General features: G+C 40.2%; 1 protein-coding gene across 1 annotated transcript in view; it reads left to right on the forward strand.

Annotated features, from left to right (window-relative positions):
* The window catches only part of kctd16b (potassium channel tetramerization domain containing 16b), a 78,101-nt gene extending 57,436 nt beyond the window's left edge, over positions 1-20,665 (forward strand). Inside the window, exon 2 of the mRNA XM_017701111.2 lies at positions 16,363-20,665. Within this exon, the coding sequence (XP_017556600.1) occupies positions 16,363-16,823 (461 nt within the window). The 3' untranslated portion in view covers positions 16,824-20,665. The remainder of the gene's footprint in view (positions 1-16,362) is intronic.
* The last annotated feature ends 654 nt before the right edge of the window (positions 20,666-21,319 follow it).

Below are 21,319 nucleotides of genomic sequence, written 5' to 3' on the forward strand. Positions count from 1 at the left end.
AGCAGAAGAAGCTCATGAACGCATGTGTTTGCAGTAATGTTTATTATAACGCCAAATGAAGTAGTTCTCAAAAGATGTTGAGCTACTCAGTATCATATTATTTAAAATTAATCATTATTTTTAGGTATCATCCAGACAAAGGGCCAAATTTTGCTGCAAACAAAGTACCGAGCAACCTTAACAAATGTTCTCCAGATGCATATTCTTATTTCTAAATCACCCTGTGAGGCTATGTGTACTGCGGTTTGAGAAATACATGTAAAAAAAACATGCTATTATATATAAAAAGGAAATTTATTATTGCTTCATCACAAAGGATAAGATGTAACATCAGACTAGAGCATCTGGTGGCTACATGAAGATTTCAGCTGCCAAGTCAGGGCAAGTGAAATACAGTGTGACGGGGCTCAGCCACCCTGAAGCCTGACAATGAGCAGATGTGTGAAAAGCTGCCACTTTGTGAGAGCTTGCAAAGGTCCGCTCAACTCGGAGCTGAGAAGTCAAGGAGAGCCAAAGTATGTTGCACATAACCTACCACATACTGGGCTCAGCTCTAGCCAGAACCACTGAAGAAATATCTGATAGCAGCGTTTCCAAGAATGGCCATGCTTTGTCAGAGAGCAGACGTGAGAATGATAGTTGAAGGTTTTATTTTATTATTACGTGTTATATTTTCAGAGACCAAGGGCAACAATCATTTGGAAGTCTATTTATAAGAACATTTTTCCCATTTTGTTTTTTGACACTTCAAATGATTGCTTTGTACAATAATATATCATACTTTTGAAATGAAATTGGTGTGTTCTGGATGGGTTAATTGTCACTTTGGGTTGAAATCCAGTCCAAGGAAACTATACGAGCGTGCTAAAACAGGCATGAGAAAATGTGACTGAAAGAGGGCCGTTCATTTTCTTTAACTATAATTGCATTTTTGAAAAAGCAGCCCATTATTTTTTTAGCACTGACAACGGTTGCCTAAAACGGTTCTCCTCCTTAAAGACCGAAATGAGGACACAAAATGCAAATGCATGCATGCATTCCCAATAAAAGAATAGATCTGAAGTTGACTACTTCATTGAGATGCGCCCAGCCTTTGGTGTAAAAATCCATTTGAGCAACCCATCCTAAAGGAGCCATTGCAGCGATTCTGACAAACACATGGCTTAATTATGGATTGCATTAGCATCCCAGTTGCGTATTTTGAGGCTTGCCCTGGTGTGCGTATCTACAGCCTCTGAACCTTCCCCACGTTTGTGCTTCGTATGCCAGTTGTAATGAGTCTCTGGGGAAACTATTGATTTCCCAATATACCATTGAGTTCCCAATAGTTCCATTTTCCTTTAAAATCCAAGGATGGCATTTGTGCGAAGTACAGACTGTTGGTGTGATGTTCAGAGCTGATCCAGTCACCAGCCAATGTGCTCTCACTCCTTCTCTCCTTTTCACGGTGGAGAAACTGGACAGCTTGTGACCAACTGCCAAATCAATACTTCTGCACAGCATGTTCAAACGACGCAAGCGCCGCTTGAGTGCTGGATGATTCAACGTAGAGGTTTCACTATTTCTGTTTTCAATAGGCATTCATTAACTCCTTATTTAGACATGCCATGGGATCGCTCTTAACATCCTTTTCTCTTCCAAATGTCCTTCAAGATAAGGATCTCAGGCCATTTTGTTGTGTGGAGAAGACACTGGAAGAGAAGAGAGTTAATCTTTGCACTATATTGATCTGTTCTCTATCAATCTGCTTAAGAACTTAAGTGTTTTCATCAACCTTAATCCATTTTCTTCTTCATAAATAATATTTTAATACAAATATTTTAAAATAATGCTTTTTATTGTGTTTATATGCTTTTAATGTTTATTTTTTTCATTTGAAGAAAGCTGCAATTTTGCTGTCCATTTTGTCTCGGCACATGTCTTTGTGGAGAGACTATTGTTTTCACAGCGACGGGCTCTCCCTCCTCATCTTTCGCCCTAATTGCTCGCTAGCAGCTCATTTCACATCATCAGTCACAACATTTCAAACAGAGAGCCAACAGTGTCATAGTTAATTTGATACCTGAGCTGATTCCTGTTCCACCGACAGAATGTCCACTAGGGGGCGTGCAGAAAGAGGTTAACTCTTCTGGTTTGGGGGTTTCCATCATATGGGCATAAAGGAGAGCCAGTGTGAAAGAGAATGAGAAGGAGAGACTGGGAGAGAGAGAGAGATGGCGTTCTAGTTCCCCTCCTGTCACATCGTTTATCGCTGCTCTCAATCCATCACCAGGTGCCGTGACGAATGCAGCATCAATCAACGCTTTCCACCCATGGCCGGCTAGATAAAGAAGTCTGGCTGGCCAGGCCAATATGTTTGCTTTTTGTATGTGGCTGCGGCGGACGGCAAGAGAGTGACACAAACAAGGAAGACAGAGAGGCCTTGGTAGCAGGAGCCACTTCATAAGTAGCAGATATACAAATATACAATTGGCCGATGCCAATTTAATTTAATTTCCAATAAACAGCACTTCTTATTTGAACATGCAGCTTTATCATTATCACTTATGAGCTGTACTCAAGAGGATGCAATAGGTGAACTATTTCATCCATGTTCTCTCGAGAAAGTGTGATGCATACTGCTGTGAGAAAATTACAAAGGTGTAAAGAATGATAGAGCAAGATGCACACGGTGAATGGTGGCAGCTTTCATGGCATTTATGCTCATTTTCACTTGGGCTACTAATGAGAGGTAAATAGAACTTTAGAATATTGAACGTTTAGCAGCCAATCATCGTACATTGTAGTCACTTTTTATTAAACAACAGTTCATTCCGGCCATGGAAGCTGATTGGTTGAGAAGCGTTCTAATGACTTTGACAGCTGTAGGAAGTGCTCAAGCCATTTGAACGTTTTTGCTTCTTACTTTGTCCACAAACAGAAAATGATCACATCTGACTGACACCCGATTTGGTCAGACTGTGAACATGAGACTACACTAAACTCCGAAACCGTCATCACCACTGAGCAGCGTTTCAGTCTGCAGCTGTGACAAAGAACAGATAAAACAAACTAGCATCAGCCAGAAATGAACTAAATACCACTTGCCAAACAAAATGGGCTGTAAGATGCTTTACAGACTGGCTGGAGCGAAACAACATTAATAATGATCTAGGAAACAATGACAACACTGAGCTAAACTTGACATTGTGGCAGTTTTATGGCTCAGTCCGCACTTCAAAAGGTAAGGTTTACAGCAGACAGTGCAGCGAGTGAGTGGAGTTTGTTCCTGAGACGTAGCAACAAGCTGCTTGCTAAGTGTGTTATCGCAAATAACATGACATTATTTTGTGATAACACACTTTCTCTCGTGTTCTATTGCTTAAATATCTAATTTCATCAATTCAGTTCAGTTGCATTGATGTGTGTGCTCATAAGCTGTCGTCATTCTCAGCCAGTCAGATTTCAGAAGTGTAAATGTCAGTTTTAGGATTGATGTTATGATTGATGTGAAGAGGTCACGCTCTTGATTTTGGGCTTGCTGGTCAGTGATTAATCATCAAGAATCAGTTATCAGTCAAAAGAATTTGCCAGAATTTACACCCCTAGTCCTGACAGTAAAACGGGTCGCAGACAGGATCAGTTCATCTTGCAGGTGTAGAACTGTCTGCACTTGTTTTAGAGATAACTGGCAAGCTGTATCCCTCATATTTTTTGAGTGTTCAGTTGGTGTGAAAGCTTTTTTTGGGGGAGCCTAAGACAAGCAAAACATAAACTCAAAATATGGCTATGCTTTCATGGCTGGAAATAGATGGGCCTAATTAAGACTACTTCATCACAACAGAGAAATACACAGCAGGGCTGGCATATTGCACAGCAGTGGAGGCAGTCTTGCTTCAGCTGAGCGGAGAGCAGCCCGATGCTCGGAAGGAATGAAAGAAGCTGTGGCAGTGCTGGCGCAGTAGGGGCAGGAAGGGAAAGTGGGTTCAACTTAAAAGCGATGCCTAATGAAAGAATACTCCCGAAACATCCTTTATAATTGCATTTTAGATGACACCATGAAATGTTTCATGCTGTGCTTCACCAGCTGACGCTCACGCTAAGAATGCTCATTACTCACATAATCGCCTGTAATAAACCCAGTATTCCACTTCGTATCTCAGGATGTGATATCAGGACAGAATCTTTATACGAGGGTTTCACAAGGTCTAGTTTTGGCTGTTATATCACCACCATATACCCATGTCCATCCTGTCTGTTACAATTCTATGGCACAGGCTTTCTTTAACCTTCATAGGTCCCTCATGGATCGTGTATGCCATTCTTGCATTTCCTCCCAACCAGTTTGGGAAACACTGAATGTGCATTTGAATAGATATTACAGACTTCTTTTGCAGACAGAACCTTTTTGTCATTTTACACTTTGGATAAAAGCCAGAAGTGTGAAATAATGATCTATGTGACTAATTATGTGTGCTATAGCAAAACACATTAAATCCAGCACTTATAGAAGATGTCCATTTCCTTAATTTAGTCTGTTGCTGACGTTCAGAGTGCTGAATGCACACGCTGTAAAGTGCAGAGCTTCCTACAGTTGATAATGAGTCAGCCAGTGCCTTTGGCAGCGTACAGTAACTGTCGCCACTCTCCAGACCGTGTGGTACTTCACAGCTCTGCAGAGCTTGTGGGTAGTGAATCCTCCACAAAGTTTATAGCTCCTGCTCTGGCATAAAGAGCACTGCCTCACACAGCCAGAACTCGCACATGAGTGACTCCACAGACCAGGGTGGAACAAATGGTTAAAAAATGGCTTATTCTCTCCCTCACCACCACTGCCGTCCATCTTCTCTCATGTTTTTGGCACATGTCGATGCTTCATGGCGTGGATCAGTCAACAGCCCAGCGCCTCTACATCTCTGCCGGTCAACTGATGAATTGATAAGGCCAGGAAGCCGAAGAAGATGGATGGGACTGAGGGCAGGCAGATGGATTGAGGCCGTGTAGGCCGGAGAAGACGATTGATCTGAGCTCAGTAGCCAGCAGGGGGGCGCTCAGAGGGAGGGAGGCGGTGCCACCCTGTCAGCTTTCATAGGGAGACCGCCTTTGTGGCAGACAGGCTACTACTGTGAGAAGATAGCAGCTCAGTAAATGATGTCTGGACACGCTTGAAGTTTAGATTGAAACACTGAGAATTGGGTTGTCACTCATTAGAGCCACAGTCACCAACTTTTACCTCCAGCTAATCAAGAGACTCTAAAGACAAAAATTAGATGGATAAGTTGTGAATGACATGGTTAAGGGTTGGAGCCACCTTCTGTAAGACTCTGTTAGTGGTGCAGCTTTATGAGTTTCAGATCATTGATAGAAGACTAAGTTGTAAGTTGTAGGTGTGTTTGAAATGACTCAGAAATCTGTAGAGCATCAAGAATGAAGTAACGATTAATATGCCTCCTTTTTCAAAAGTGATGATAAAATCTCAAAGCAGAAAACCTGATGAGACCTAATATAAACAGAGACTTACCGTTTTAGATTTATCCCTGGGTAAATTCTTGTTAATCCCAGAATACTCCAAACATTGAATGCAACATCTAAAACTACTGTTTACTGTCTATTTTATAATATTTTAATTTAAGTTCTGGTTGTATATAAAACAACACAAATCAATAATATGATAAGTGATTCCAGACATTTGCTAGTGCAAATGCTGTAGGAAAGTAGATGTCCAGGAGCAGAGTTAGTGGCCACAGCATTGCATAAATAAACTTTGCTTTAAGAAATTGCAGCACCTCTAGCTAAACAGACTATTGTAGTTGCCCTTAACTGTGCCATTGGTGCATGAACATAATGGCAGTTCATTTCTGGCATTTCATTTCTCAGCGTTCAGTCTTGATCTAGACTAGAGAAAAATTGTTCTCAGTCCCTTGTCCTGAAGTAATTCCATTTACCTTTGCTCTAACTATTAGTTAAACTCAGCAAAGTCTTAGGTTAAATCAGGGAAAACACTAAAATGTGTAGGGAAGTAGCATTACAGAAACTGGGCTGAGAAACAAAATGTATCTTTTTTTGTTGTTCTTTGATCAACGGCATATAAAACAACTAATGGTTCCTTAAAAGTGGGAGCAACCTTTTAAAAGTATGAAGAACCTTCCTATAATGTAAAGATTCTTTCCAATTTTAGGGTTCCTCCTAGATTCCTACATCATGCAGATTTTCTTTATACTAACAAATCTCATTTAGTAAGATGGTCTCATTTAGCTCAGATGGTTCAATGCTCAGGCACTGCACAAAGAATCCTTTATGGCAGCTTTATGTTTAAGTGTAGTGTGGTCACCAAGTAAAACTGCTAAAAACATTCTGGCTCTATTCAAAGGCGTAGACAAGAAGTGGCCTGAGTGGCCAGTGCCACTAGCATGAAGCATGGCCTTATGGTCACCACAGTTATGGAAAATCAGACAGTTAGCCATCATCAGTCAGTCATCATCAATAAAGTACCTGGTAAAAATCTGCCACCAGGGTAGTTACTGATCATTTATAAGAACCTAATGATGCTGCATTTAATAATTAGTGTACATAACTATGATATGCTAAGTTACTTAGGACAATGAACATGCATCGTGTTATGTAACATGCTAATCGCGTATATGTATAATCATAATGTGTTATTTATTTCTACATGCATGTGTTGTAGGTTAGCTGGCTGGCTAGCTCACTAATAATTAGAACCATACATAACCTGTAGCGAGGGTAGCCTAAGTTAATCATTTCTATGGCATTTTGCAGACACTCTTACCCAGAGTGATTTACAATTTCACATAGGCAAGCAAAGGTTGTGTTAGGAGTCTTGCCCAAGGACTCTTATTGGTATGGTGTAGGGCGCTTGCCCAGGCGGGGGATTGAACCCCAGTCTGCAGCAGAGAAGGTAGAGGTGTTACCCGCTACACTATTGCCTGTCTATTGTCTGAGATGTTTTTCTTAAAGTTGACGTTGTGCCCTGTGTGTACAACAACACAGTTCTGTCTTTCAGTTTAAATTTAGTTATGTAGAGAGCAAAAACAGCTTTATGTCATTTTATACAGTAATGCTATTCTATTTAGCTTTTTTTTCCTAGCACTGTACCATCCCAGTGAAATCTCTGGGTCTTAACCTGCCAACCCTATTCTAAAGGTTCTATCTAGACCCTGAAACTACTGACAAATATATGCTGATGCTCATGTGTCTCTGTCACCATGAACATATTGTAAATGTCTTTGGCGACTGTAGTCATAAAGTAAAGTCTTTCACTTTAGGGATCAGACAAAGCCGGCATCCAGTGGAGGAAAGCCTGGTGTAGAGTGAGCATTTGTAGCATGTGTGCTAAGCTAAGGAGACAATAGCAGATAGGTGGCATCTGTGTCTTTACTGGATGGGGAAGAAATTAGGCCTTCTGAGCAAGACTTCTAATACTCCAATTAAGGACTGATATTCCACAAAATGCAGGTACCAGACATCGAGCCAGGGTTGGGATGTTTATATTATAGATACTTTAATTAGACAGACTATTAATATTACTGTGCCTTTAAGAGTAAAGATAAGATAAAAGAATTCTGGCAAACACGATTACATGTGATTATAGGTGACCTAATTGTCTGTGCCTCGTGTGTCCTGTGTGTGGGTAACCATAAAACAGCTGATATAGTGCATCACACAGTCACTGATATCACGTTAAGTAAAATCTAAGTGGATCAATGTGTGAAAATATTTTAAAGATTAAAATGACAAATTTGTACAAAGTGGTTATCTGTTTACAGTCGTTTAGTTTTCAGGGGTTTTGGCACTCCAGAGAAATTGATGTGTTGTACTACAACCTCAATACAAATGAAGTTGGGATGTAATAACAGAATACGATGATTTGCAAATCCTTTTCAACCTATATTCAATTGAAACTCTACAAAGACGAGATATTTAATGTTCAAACGGATAAACTTTGTTTTTTTGCAAATATTCACTCATTTTGAATTTGATGCCTGCAACTCATTCCAAAGAAGTTGGGACAGGGGCAACAAAAGACTGGGAAAGTTGAGGAATGCTCAAAAAAACACCTGTTTGGAACATTCCACAGGTGAACAGTTTAATCGGAAACAGGTGAGTGTCATGATTGGGTATAAAGTGAGCATCCCTGAAAGACTCAGTCGTCCACAAGCAAGGATGGGGCGAGGTTCACCACTTTGTGAACAACTGTGTGAGCAAATAATCCAACAGCTTAAGAACAACGTTTCTCAACGTGCAATTGCAAGGAATTTACGGATTTCATCATCTACAGTCCATAATATCATCAAAAGATTCAGAGAATCTGGAGAAATCTCTGCAAGTAAGCGGCAAGGCAGAAAACCAACATTGAATGCCCGTGATCTTCGATCCCTCAGGCAGCTCTGCATTAAAAACCCACATTATTCTGTAATGGATATTAACCACATGGGCTCAGGAACACTTCAGAAAACCACTGTCAGTGAACACAGTTCGTCGCTCCATCTACAAGTGCAAGTTAAAACTCTGCCATGCAAAGCGAAAGTCATATATCAACAACACCCAGAAACGCCGCCGGCTTCTCTGGGCCCGAGCTCATCTGAGATGGACTGACGCAGAGTGGAAAAGTGTCCTGTGGTCTGACGAGTCCACATTTCAAATTGTTTTTGGAAATCACAGACGTCGTGTCCTCCGGGCCAAAGAGGAAAAGGACTGTTTCTGGGTTGTGTCCTCCGGGCCAAAGAGGAAAAGGACTGTCTGGATTGTTATCAGTGCAAATTTCAAAAGCCAGCATCTCTGATGGTGTGGGGGTGTGTTAGTGCCCATGGCATGGGTAACTGGCACATCTGTGAAGGCCCCATTAATGCTGAAAGGTACATACAGGATTTGGAGCAACATCTGCTGCCATCCAAGCAACGTCTTTTTCAGGGACATCCTGCTTATTTCAGCAAGACAATGCTGTTGTGACATCACAACATAACTAATCATTATCATCATAAATCATGTCACAGTAGAATACAATATACTTTTCAAGTGATATTCTAGATGTGGTCACTGACCAACTGCACATTTTGTTATAAAGAGAACAAAATTTGTCAACACCTTCTGTCATTAATTAATTAATCAATCTTTATATTCATAGTTTTGATAGCATTTTTTTAATGTAGCACTGCTGGTTCTCCCTGTTTCAACTGATCAGATGTCTGAAAAACATTACATAGTTATCATTTACAATGGCAGATCCTGCTGAATGGTGAAAGTTTAAATGTACATGATTTAAATATAATCCTCTTGATAATCACTCTATTATTATCATTTCTGTAACTGTAACAAAACGCGCTTTTTTTGCCTATGCGTCCTGATTACCTAACACTGATATATATGTTCCATTGGTATTCAACCCCAAGTATCATATTAGCATACTGCTTTTATGGAGGGTCATCAGAAAGGCCCTCTAAAATGGCTGTGGCTAGTACAGAATTGATTTTACACTTTTGCTGTCAGTTAAAGTCCTTTAGGTTTGAGCTACACTTATCAAATATCTATGAAATATTCTTTTGCTACCACCAGGGGAAATGACAACCAATAACAACGTATATGCTAGAAAACTTTGCATAATTAGGCCATGAAAATGTAGATTATGCCAACACAGAGCTCCGTATTTCAACGATGGGTTTATACACAAAAGATTAGCATTGTAAATCTAATGCCAGACAGCCTGCATCAAGCAACTCATCTACAAAGGTACCCTTCATGTGAGAGGAGAACAAGTGAGCGTTCTGACTGATGTACAGACTGTTCTGTCAGACAACGGTGGCCACTGTGCTGCACTGTGAGTGCTTTGATGCTGGTGATTCTCCACCCATTTCAGCATGATGTTGCTGAAGAATGCAATTATCAATTTAGCAGCTTCTGAAATGAGCAGAGTGGTTAGGGGTCTTATTACCAACATCCTACAGGCATACCTCTGGGGATGTAGAAAGGACAAAACTGTTAATGGGGAGCTTTCCGCTGACATCTGGAACACTGATCATGCATTCTCTGTATTTAAACTCAAAGCTAGTGCAGCTGCTAATACTGATATTTTTCAAAAAAGCTTCTATTTTACTTTAAATGCAACATTGGTTCTTCTGCAGAAGCTGGACTCTGATGTACTCTCCTCACTGTGTATCTTTCAAAGGAAGCACAGTACATACTTTAATGATGGTCAGACGCACAACTATTTAACTTGTGCTGGCATAGTAGACATAGAAATTAGTTTTGGGGGATGTTGGTTAGTTTAAGCAGGGCTTTTTGTGTGGGCCCTTCATCATGCTAGCTGATGTAAAGTGAAAGCCTAACTAATAACAATGACTACCACAAGTATATACATTTATATTTAGCTAATTGTGCACTGCAGATGATTGGATGCTGTTTTGATGACTGGGCTCTGGTTTAACCCCAAAAGGATACTGGAGGCACCCTGGGGGTTCCTTAGCTTGCCACACTGGCAGAACCCTTCGGGGAGCCTCTTGGAAACCATTTGAAACGTGCAGCTCTTTAAAGAGATTAAGATCATTTATAAGTTTGCTCATGAAACCTCTTCTTAAACTGCTGGGTTCTTCTTGTTTAGTATTTCAAAAGATGCCAGTAATCAGAATTCACACTGTCACATCAAACCTCCACACAAAATGGAAATTTAAATGCAGGCATGCAAACTCTAGTTCTGTCATGATTTTAATGGATGTAGTTGCTCATCAAACGTTTTGGTTACTCAAGGAACCTGCTAGAATGCAAGAGGACTTTGAGGGATTTGAGAAAAATCTAGGAAAATCTAGGGTTCTTAAAGTTATCCCCCTTTGGCCTGAAAGTTCTTCTAGGAATTCCTAAAGGTGCTTGAGGGCTCACTCAAAAGTGTTCGAAAGTGTTCTTTTTTCCTTCTTTGGCAACTCCTCCTTATGTTTCATGCAACTGGCAGTCAGTCTTGAATGTTGTGCTTTATGTGGTTGTGCATGAGGATTAATCACAGCCTGAATGTCTAAACCTGTATTAGTAGAGAAACGCTACAAAGTTTTATTTTTTACTAAAGCAATAAGCCATTTGAAACTACTGTGATATCCGCTTCGCATTGTGCCTAAAACTATCCCTCCCTGTGATAAAATCTCAGTAATGCATGGTCTCAAGTGACTTATCCATCCATCCATCCATCCACCCATCCATTGCTTTTATAAAACAGCAGCCAACATAATTTGTTCAGAAAATAATTTGAGTTATTAATAATAATGGAAATAAACAAGTATTCCTCCAAGGAGTGTAGTTCCTTTAGAGTATGGTATCGTTGCCACGCAACCTTGGATGTTGCATTTAATGAATTTAATTAATTTAATGAAATTAATGAATTTTTAAACTTTTTGTCCTATAACAATGAACATACAGTATAATAACACATCACTGTTTAATGCAAAAACCTTCACTTTATAAGTCAACAAATTACCACAGCGAGTCTTATTTAGCACCAATCCAGTGGCGCCCTCTTCCCGTGCTGGTGCTGAATATCAAATGGTTCCCTGCTCCCTACATAGTGCACTCCAACAGTGCAAATATAGCTAAGAAATAGTCATTTGGGACACATTCACACTTGATAAATGATGCACTATTCGGTTGTAGAGGCTAGAATTTCTAAACTTTCATAACTAGCACACTGTTTAAGGAAAACAGAGCTATTTGGGATTTAGCCTGGGTTTGACTGACATTTGAATACGGACATTTGAAGCATGTAAGTCATTCAAGTCACATTTTTTTGGACTTTTATACTACCATTTTTTGATTTCAGTTAATCATACTGTGTTTTAATTCAAGCCTTTGATATTAACCTAATGATGGAGTTGTTTATCTTTTAGCCTGTTAGCTAGCTGACCAACCTAGTTCTAGATGAGGACATAAGTTGCCAGCCCCTCAGTTTCAACAACAACAAATAAAAAAAACAGGTCGTTACTTCATCAGTATACTTGGTGGTTTTCTAAGCCGCTTCTCCCTCAGGGTCACGGGGGGGTGCTGGAGCCTATCCCAGCGGTCATTGGGCACAAGGCACAATACACCAGTCACCAGTCTATTGCAGGGCAGACAGGCAGACAGACACACACACACACCCAGGGGCAATTCAGCATGTCCAATTGGCCTAACTGCATGTCCTTGGACTGTGGGAGGAAACCCACGCAGACACAGGGAGAACATGCAAACTCCACACAGAGAGGACCCCAGTCGCCTGGCCGGGGAATCGAACCCAGGCCCTCATCGCTGTGAAGCGACAGTGCTACCCACCGTGCTGCCTAGATGGCTAAACTGAAAAGTTAAAATAGTTTCTAACCATTTGTGCAGGACCTTCCTTTAGAAAGCAGTGACTAGCAATGAAAAGCCTATTTCCTTTTGTACACAGCAAACGAGTTTTGGGCAGTAGACATTAGCATCACTACTACTGAGTGCTGATTGGTTGACATCACTACTACTGAGTGCTGATTGGTTGGAGTCACTGCTACTGAATGCTGATTGGTTGGCATTACTTCTACTGAGTGCTGATTCGTTGGCATTACTGCTACTAAGCGCTGATTGGTTTGTATTATATCTATTGACTTATGATTTGTTGGTATACAGAGCATCTTATTGGCATGGTGAATGTACATGAAGCATCATCATTAAGCTCTTTTACTGGAGTTCAAAAGCTCTCAAAAATATAACCACAGTGTTGAAACTGTTATATCATTCTGTTTTTAGATAATAAATACATTGTTCAATATAAAAAATATGTTTAAGCATTTATAAACTATGATCCTCATCAGCCTATTCATTTTAGACTTGGTTAAGAGAGGCCCTTAGTGTTTGACAAACCAGGAAGACACAGCTGAGTGGCAGTTCTCCTCTCTACACATTCTCTGGTGGTACAGTAATCATCGAGATTGTGTTAGGGAGTGGCATGTGGTGGCTGTGGAGCCTCAAGCAGCTGCTTATGTTACTTATTAGGTAGAGTCAGTGTTGATTGCATTTCAGTATTTGCGGTGTATACAGTAGGGTGTCACTTTTGTTATAGTTCTTGAATGAAAGGAGGATTTAAACAGCATGTCAGGGAATTCCCTCAGAAAGGTTAATGGCTGGCCAGAGTATTCAGCAAGGTTCATTTATTGTGGTATTTGTCAACACTGCTTCAGTGCATCTTCTTAATTCTGTTTAGACAGAAAAATTGGCTACCAGCAGATTTAGCTGTTCTGCAAAGTCAAGGCCTATTTTTCAAAATACCAATTATGGGACTTCAGCTCATCGATCAAAGGTTCCTCTTTATACCAACTGACACAAATGAATTCCACTCTGAGTTGTATAAAAAGCGAAAAAGGATCCATTATGTGACATTCCTGATGGGCCTCTCCTTTGGTGTTCTTAGTATAGACAGATGCCCTGTTTTGCTAATGGCAGTTTTGGGTTATTTTAAGTCATGGACAGCACTGTCTCAAAGGCACTGGATTACAAACCTGCACAAATGCTACCATCACAAATTAATGTTTTAATTCTGGATTTGGCATGCTGACAAATAGCAATTTATCATACTAATTACGACTTGTGGAAATTCTGCCAGTTTCCACTGTAACCAGCTCTGGTCTCTTCTTGTTGGTGGTTGTGTAAATGTGTGCTCTCTGATGTATTCTCATTAACTTTTCCATCCATCATGAATAGCAGTGCACTATATTGCACTTTGTTCAGCTCTAATCAATAGCTTATCAATCCAGAGACAAATCGAAACCTTTAATATTTAGTGCCACTGCTTGCATTGCAATACCATTTGGAGGATTTAAAACAAAGTTTGCAGTGATGAACTATTGATTGCTAGCTCCTCACCCAGAGTCTGAGGAGAAGTTAACTTCTTTTGTGCTTCCACAGACATTTCTTCAGTGAGGCAGGAATTGCATTTTATCTGCTCTGTGACTTTTTTTTGTACACATCAGGTGTCTTCCAGAGGTATCCTCCACACATGGACACAGCCACACAATAACCACCCAATTACCTTTTATAATACATTCAATTAAGTCTGCGTGCCCCCGATTACGTGCATAAACATCCATACAGACAACTAATGGGCCCAATCAAGAGCAAGCTCACATGCTGTGAATCATTTCTGACATCCGGAGTGGAATTTGCATAATTAAATGCAAATGGACTGAAGTTGCATAATTAAAAATCTGACATGGATCAGTGTTGCGAAATAGTGTAGATCAGTGGGTGGGGGGTGGGGGGCAAAAAGACGCAATGCCTTACTGACGGCCCTCAGAAAACACAGCCTGTGTAATTGACTTCATTAGGAACACCGTGCGTGGTGAATTGAGCTGGAAATTGCCTTTCCACCTCAGATGGTGTCCCTTCATAATGGACGTGCATACAGTATACGCTTTCAGGGGTGGCGCCACATCTTCATAAAATGGTAGGGGAAAATATATTAGATCAAAAAAAAAAAGAAAGAAAAGAGAGGGATGCTCTTCTCTTCCTCTGACTGACAAAAGACAGTTGGGTCAATGTGTAATAAACACTGGATAACGAAAACAGCACTATAGGTTGCTTATACTGCATTATATGTATATGTAAACAGCTATAATATATCTAAAAAAATAAGATAAAATACTACTACTACTACTAATAATAATAATAATAATAAATAATACTTGCATTACTCCTTTGTCTCTAAGATAACAATATTAAATATGCATGATGCAATTTCTTCTACATAGGCTGTTCATGCCTTTCATTTAAAATTTTATCAGAAAGGTTTTTTTTTATAATGAATGGGGAGTTGTTAAGGGGTGTTACATGTCTGAAGTGGCTTTATTAGGGACAATCCAACACTCATAGGCGTCACAGCCAGGCAGTAACAGTCCAGGTAAATCCTTGTTCATAAAAACAAGCAAGACCCAAAATAACAAAGGAAACCAGCAATCAAAAACCGTGCTCAGAATTTAGAGGAAAATAAATAAATAAATAAATAAATAAATAAATAAATAAGGCCTGCATAGCGTGACCCATATAAAAGCTGTATATGTACACAGGAGATAATGAGTCCAAAACAAGCTGCAGGTGAGTGTAATAATGTGTGGGCAGAGCCAGGGTGAAGCTGGAGCTGTAGTGAGCCAGTACAAAATGTGAGAAACCATGTGCTTACTCTCCAGAGGGAGGAGCCAGGGTGGAGCTGGAGTGAATCAAAGGAAAATGAGGAACGAGGAATGAGGATTCTCTCCACGAGCTGCAGAGGGGAAAGCCCATGATAATTTTAAGGCTTTTGAGGCAGCTCTTTTCAAAGTCAGTATGTTTCTAATGAATATTTTTAAACAGCATTAGCCACTCATACTCTTAATCTAACTTCTTGTTCAGAGCACAAGACAGAGATACTGACAGGCCTTTTAAATGATGTTTCCTGTGACTGGTTATTCTTTCTAAATAAATGACTGAAAGGGACTATTGGGTTTTCTCTTGTACCGTTGGTCCTGTACAGCTGTATGAGTTCTACAGAGTAATGTAGACATAAAGTAATGAGTAATGAGTTTCAGAGATGTAATTAAGTCATTTGTAATAATGGATTACTTTTTTTTTACCTCAACAGTGGTTATTAGGTTTCCTTCACTTGCGCTTTTTCTTGTGAGCCTGAATGAAGCTTTATGCATCACTGTAGGCATTGAGTTGCAAACTGTAGCCCATCTGTTGTCAGCCACCCTCATCTACCCCAGGGGTGTCCAACTCTGGTCCGCAAGGGCTGATATCCCGCACAGTTTGATAGTTCCTCTACTCAAACACACCCACTAAACCTTGCAATTAATGGGCAAGTTGAATCAGGTAAGTTTGAGCAGGTAAATCACCAAACTGTGTCGGCCCTCCAGGACCGAGTTGTGCACCCTTGCTCTACCTCATTCGTCGCTGGTCAGTTACTGACAACAAGGCTGCTGGTAACCCGATATTATTTGGGCGGCGGACCATTCTCAACACAGTTGTAGTGTGTGTGGTTCTGGTATGAGTGTTATTGTGCAGCATAGCAGTATCACTGCTAGATCGAGAGTGATCTGCCATTCAAAAATATTCATTGGCTACAGTAGAGGTGTCCAGTCTTATCTGCAAAGAGCCGGTTTGGCTGAGGGTTTTCATTCTAACAAAGCAGGAGCACAAACCAATTAAAGCAGTGGAATTCAGGTGTTCTCCTGCTTGTTTGGAATGAAAACTTTCATAAGATTGGACACCCCTGGCTTCGACTGTCACATCAGATTATATATTCTCAGTTCTAGATCAAAGCAGTGCTTTATGGGAGTCCGTAAACTGAATATCAAGAGCAAACCAATCCATGTATCTTTGTTGTCATTATTCTTCTTTCTCTTTCAGGTGGTCCATCTCGCTGGTCTTCGCCACCTTGTGACTGCTGCTGCAAGGGCCACAAAGGTGAAGGTGAGGGTGAGAGCGGCACTTCCTTCAACGAGCTCTCTACCTCCAGCTCAGAGAGCCAGTCGGAGGCCAGCTCTCCCCAGGGCACAGTCATCCGTGGCCCCGTCAGCCGACAGACACATGTCCAGACCCTGGACCGGCCATCAAAGAAAGGCCCTGTGCAGCATCTGTTGCAGCAGCAGCAGTCCGAGCAGCGGCGTAAGAGCGACCTCCTTCGCACCCTCACCGCAAGTGCCCGGGACACTAGCACCAGCAAGAAGCGACCCACTAAGGAGAAGATGACTGTGGAAGAGGAGCTGGAAAAGTGCATCCAGGACTTCCGTAAGATCAAGATCCCAGACCACTTCCCAGAGCGCAAGTACATGTGGCAGGCTGACCTGCTGCGCAAGTACCGCCTCTGAAGGACCGCAGGGCTCCGGGAGAACTTTGGAACCCTCTCGAAGCAGGAATACAAAGCTGTGAGCTGTGAACGTACGCGATTCTTCACTACTGCCTCGGACTTGTCTCTGTTCTCAGATCTCGTTTGATTTGAGTGATTCACTGGAGGATCACTTGAGAGTTACCTTCAAGTTGACTTATTAGCATCCTTCTTTCTGTAGCCCAGAAAAGGCATCGTTTTCACGAAAGAAGCACACTTTCCTGGTCTTTCGGTTCATGACATCCTCTTTAGAGCTAGCACAGATGAGCACAAATGTATGTTTGTCATTGACCTTAGCATGTCCATGGCGCAAGTGGTGGCGTTCAGGAGGCCCAAAGGTCGGATGACAAATGCACACCCATATAATAAATAATTCATGCTGTCCCCACAGTGCCCCCGCTAAAAATAGCTGGTGCCTTGTGGTGGACGTGAGAGCCAGGTTTGATTTCAACACTTCGGGAAGCACAGAAGACCATGCGTAATCCACTTTTCAGCTTTTCCTTGCTCCATTTCCAAAACTCAACTAATGGTCCAACCTCTTCACCTTATCAGTCTCCATTAGGAGTTTTAGCCATGGTGTAAAAGTGGTTCCGCACAGTGGGTGGAAACTCAACACCATCCCTCCTTCATGTATTAAAACTGCGGCCTACATTGACAGAATTGTGATATTTTAAAATGGGATAAGTTTGGGCTTACTTCGAAGGAGAGGTGAAAAGTTAAATATGGTAGAAAATAATATAATACACTGCATATTAGGTTTATATCACAGAAAAAACATGTGCATACACACACATACACACACACACACACACACACACACATACATCAACATTAGGCTGCACACAAGAACACACACTGCCCCATACTGCCATTGATGAACACTAAACAAAGACAAATGGATTGCATTCTTAAAGGATAGTGTGGTCAACAAGCATTGAATATTACATTTTACTTCCTATGGACCAACTATAGGCAACAGATCACATCTCAGTTTATTCTTATGGATGTAATTAATAACCACAAATATTAGCTATAATAACAGCAGGGTTGATATATCATTTCAAAACTAAAAAGTGTTTAATCTGATGTAAAGTGCAAAAATATCACTATACGAATAAGATTATTTAAACAGAATTTTATTTTTTTGTGAAATGCAACCTATAAAAATCGATATGAAAGTCAGAATAAAATCTAAAGAAGTGATTATATGTGGCGCAAATATCAGTGTAGACTTTTTATTCATTAGCTAAACTACTTGGGGTGTATCATTTTTTTGAACAAAATCGCTGTCGATCTTCACTCTGCAAAACAGAATGAAGTGGCATGCTCTAATAATTCTCAACGTAATGTAATTAATTTATTTTGACACACCAGTTGAAGCCACGCTCTGATTATGAGGGTTATAATAGTTGGAGAGAGAGAGAAAATGTCATCCGTCTGTTAATCAGTGGTGTAATTGATTTTATGCTCTTTTCCTTTGAGGCATGAAAAGTCAAATAATACATTCACTTGACTGGCTGTGTTGAGCATTCTTGGCTTCACTTTGTTTAGTGGCTTGGAATATCAGTGGTCTTGTTTGGAAGCTTGATTTTTGTTATCTCAAGCGCATTTTCTATACTGTTTATCACATGGCTATGAACATCTAGGCCAGGGGTGTCCAAAGTCTGGCCCCAGGTCACTTGGCCTGTTTAAGAGTGTGTTATTAGTGGCCCGCCAGCCAGTTTGTTGCATTTTTTCCTTTCATCTGATGGTGGCAGCAGTACCATAAATCTCCAGTGTAATGCACTGCACTGTGCTAAGTTAGCTAAAGCTTCTTTCTCTGTCGAGACCTGCAGCTTAATTTACTGAATAACGTGTAGTCAAGACTACAGTCATAAAGCGCAAACTTAACACTGAGAACTTTTGGTGGGGGAATTTTTATTTTTTTCCATTGAGAGGCCCAGCAAAGATGTGCACCTCATATGTCAAAAGATAGACATGAAACAAAGCATGGACATTACGATGAATATTGAGGAGAAGAGAGGACATAGACACAAAAGCAGCTGAAGCCAGCTGGCAAAGCAGACGCAAAGCAGCAACTTCTAGTCAGAGCAAATTCAGTAGTTCAGTAAGTATAACCCCTTAAGGCCAAACAAAAACTTTGCCATTTATGCTGTTTAATCTGGTCTTCTGTTTTAATAAAGTCATTTCTGAATGCAATTGCTGCAATTTTTTGATAAGTAAAGAACATTATCTAATGATTTAGTTTGTCTCACACGTTTTTGAGCAAGTAAATACTTGAATAGGGTTGTAATTTATATCTACAAGACATGAATTATTTGTTCCAAGTGCTTAACAGTCCCAAGTGAGCAATCTAACAATCAAAGAAGGCTTGATCTTTTATGCAGTGATAAGAAGCACAGTCGCACCCAGAAAGCTCTAAATCTATGCACTTTTTGATTTCGATTCATTTGTGACTAAAGATCTGGCACTCTTTAAAAAACATTTGGACACTCCTGATCTAGCCTGACCAGAATAATGGTCGATACACGGCCGATACATCAGTTGACCAATAATATCGGTCGACATTGATGACCCACGGCAAATATATCACCAGTAAGCAACTTTCTGAAATTCATGCTCACAGTTGCCCAATAATAAATAACAATAAAACTTAGTAAAAAGTCATTCTTAAATGGTAGAGTGAGCATCACACTGAACACTCTCTCTACCAGTGGAGGTGAACACAAACTACTAGAATGATTAGAAACAGAAAGATAAAATGTGTCTAAATCTAATGTTTGTCAAGTGCTACAACACAAGTCTTTTATCATGGGGACCAATTAGAAAATGTTCCTAATGCAAATAGGACATCTAGCTCCATTATAGTGTTGGGATATTGTCGAGTTGTCGATTATTTGAGTTGTAAAACTCTTAAGAGCAGTGGTCACCAAACCACCTCCTGAAGATCTACTTTCCTGCAGAGTTTAGTTAAAATCCTAACCCTGCAGGAACGCAGATATCCACCTTAACGTACAATAATATAAAATGATATTGGCAGATATTATGCGTTATCGAATCTTAAAATATTCATATTGTTTGGGTCCTAGTATCAAAACAAACAGCCCTGTTTTAAACAGTACATTTCACCCCTCTTACCTCTGCCAATTACATGAATGTAGTAAACAGATCAAGCACTGCACAGCCAGTGAATTCTATTTAAATCATTTTACTTATGATCATGATGCAAGAGTCTTTAGATGTATATTAAGAAATAGCTAGAATGTTATAGACCATACCAAAGGAACAGAATAAGAGGGATGAGCCAAAGCTCTCTCTTCATCTCAGTCCTAAATTTTACTTTAATTTAATTGACAGGTTACATAATGACCCAAAGTTGAGCCTCAATACTGCCATCTGTCCTCAATCTTCGGTGGCTTACTTTGCATGGTTGGAGTACCTCAGACAGAGAGAACAGTTGAATGTCACATATTGAATACTTTAAATATCAAATACTGATTAAGGTTATTTAATGGCACAGACATATACTGCACAGGCTCCCTGAGGAACATCAGCCTTCAACGTGATTATCATATTACTGGTCCAGTTGCCGTTGACATAACTGTATAATCTTTTGTACCATCAACGTATTCCAACTATGTCAAAAAGCATTGCAGTCTGTGAATATTGTAAAATAATATCTCTATAAAATCACATGTAAATAAGTGTAGATTTAAAAAAAAAAACGTATTATGTCTTATCTGCACATATTGCCTACCAGTGAAAGGTACTGTAAACCCTAATCCGAGAGGATGAGAATTATAACGAAGGCTGACTGAATGCATAGTGAAACCTAAATGTGTTTTTAAAAGAAAAAAGAAAAGAAGAAAAAAAAGTCAGTAAGATGCATCCAAATCAGCTTGGAACTTGGAAGCCATCGGAGACACGAGAGCACAAACGCACCCGGAAGCACAAACGGTACGACCAAAAGGCCTGAAGTGGTGCTTGAGGTTCATTACTTTGTACACAGAAACTTTCTCGGCTGTCCAAACGCTGTGCAATGTCCAGAAAGGTGATGAGCGCAAATGATATGATAAACCATTTAGTGTTAGACATCATTATCAGAGGCAGTCATGATTAAACTGTTTCATATGACTATACCCCCCCCCCCCCCGGGCAATTTGATTGAAAATGGCTCTAGGCAAATATACCTTTTTTTTTTTTTTTTTTGGTTTTACATTAAAAAGGTATTAAAAACCTAGAAGGAAGAAAATGGATTTTATGGATGTGCAATATATTAAAAACCCACTGGGGTACACTTAAAGTGACTGTACGATTGCTGAAAGATTGACCTATATTATTTTAACTAAAATGATTGTTAGATCATATAAATATCTTTATTCTTTCAAAAAAAAGGCCGGGGGGATCATTTTTCTTGACATTGAGAGGGTCACTGAAATTTGTGTGCCTCCAAGATGTCTCGCAGTGGACTTAAAGGGG

The sequence above is a fragment of the Pygocentrus nattereri genome, chromosome 16 (genome assembly GCF_015220715.1).
Source record: "Pygocentrus nattereri isolate fPygNat1 chromosome 16, fPygNat1.pri, whole genome shotgun sequence".
Lineage (NCBI taxonomy): Eukaryota > Metazoa > Chordata > Actinopteri > Characiformes > Serrasalmidae > Pygocentrus > Pygocentrus nattereri.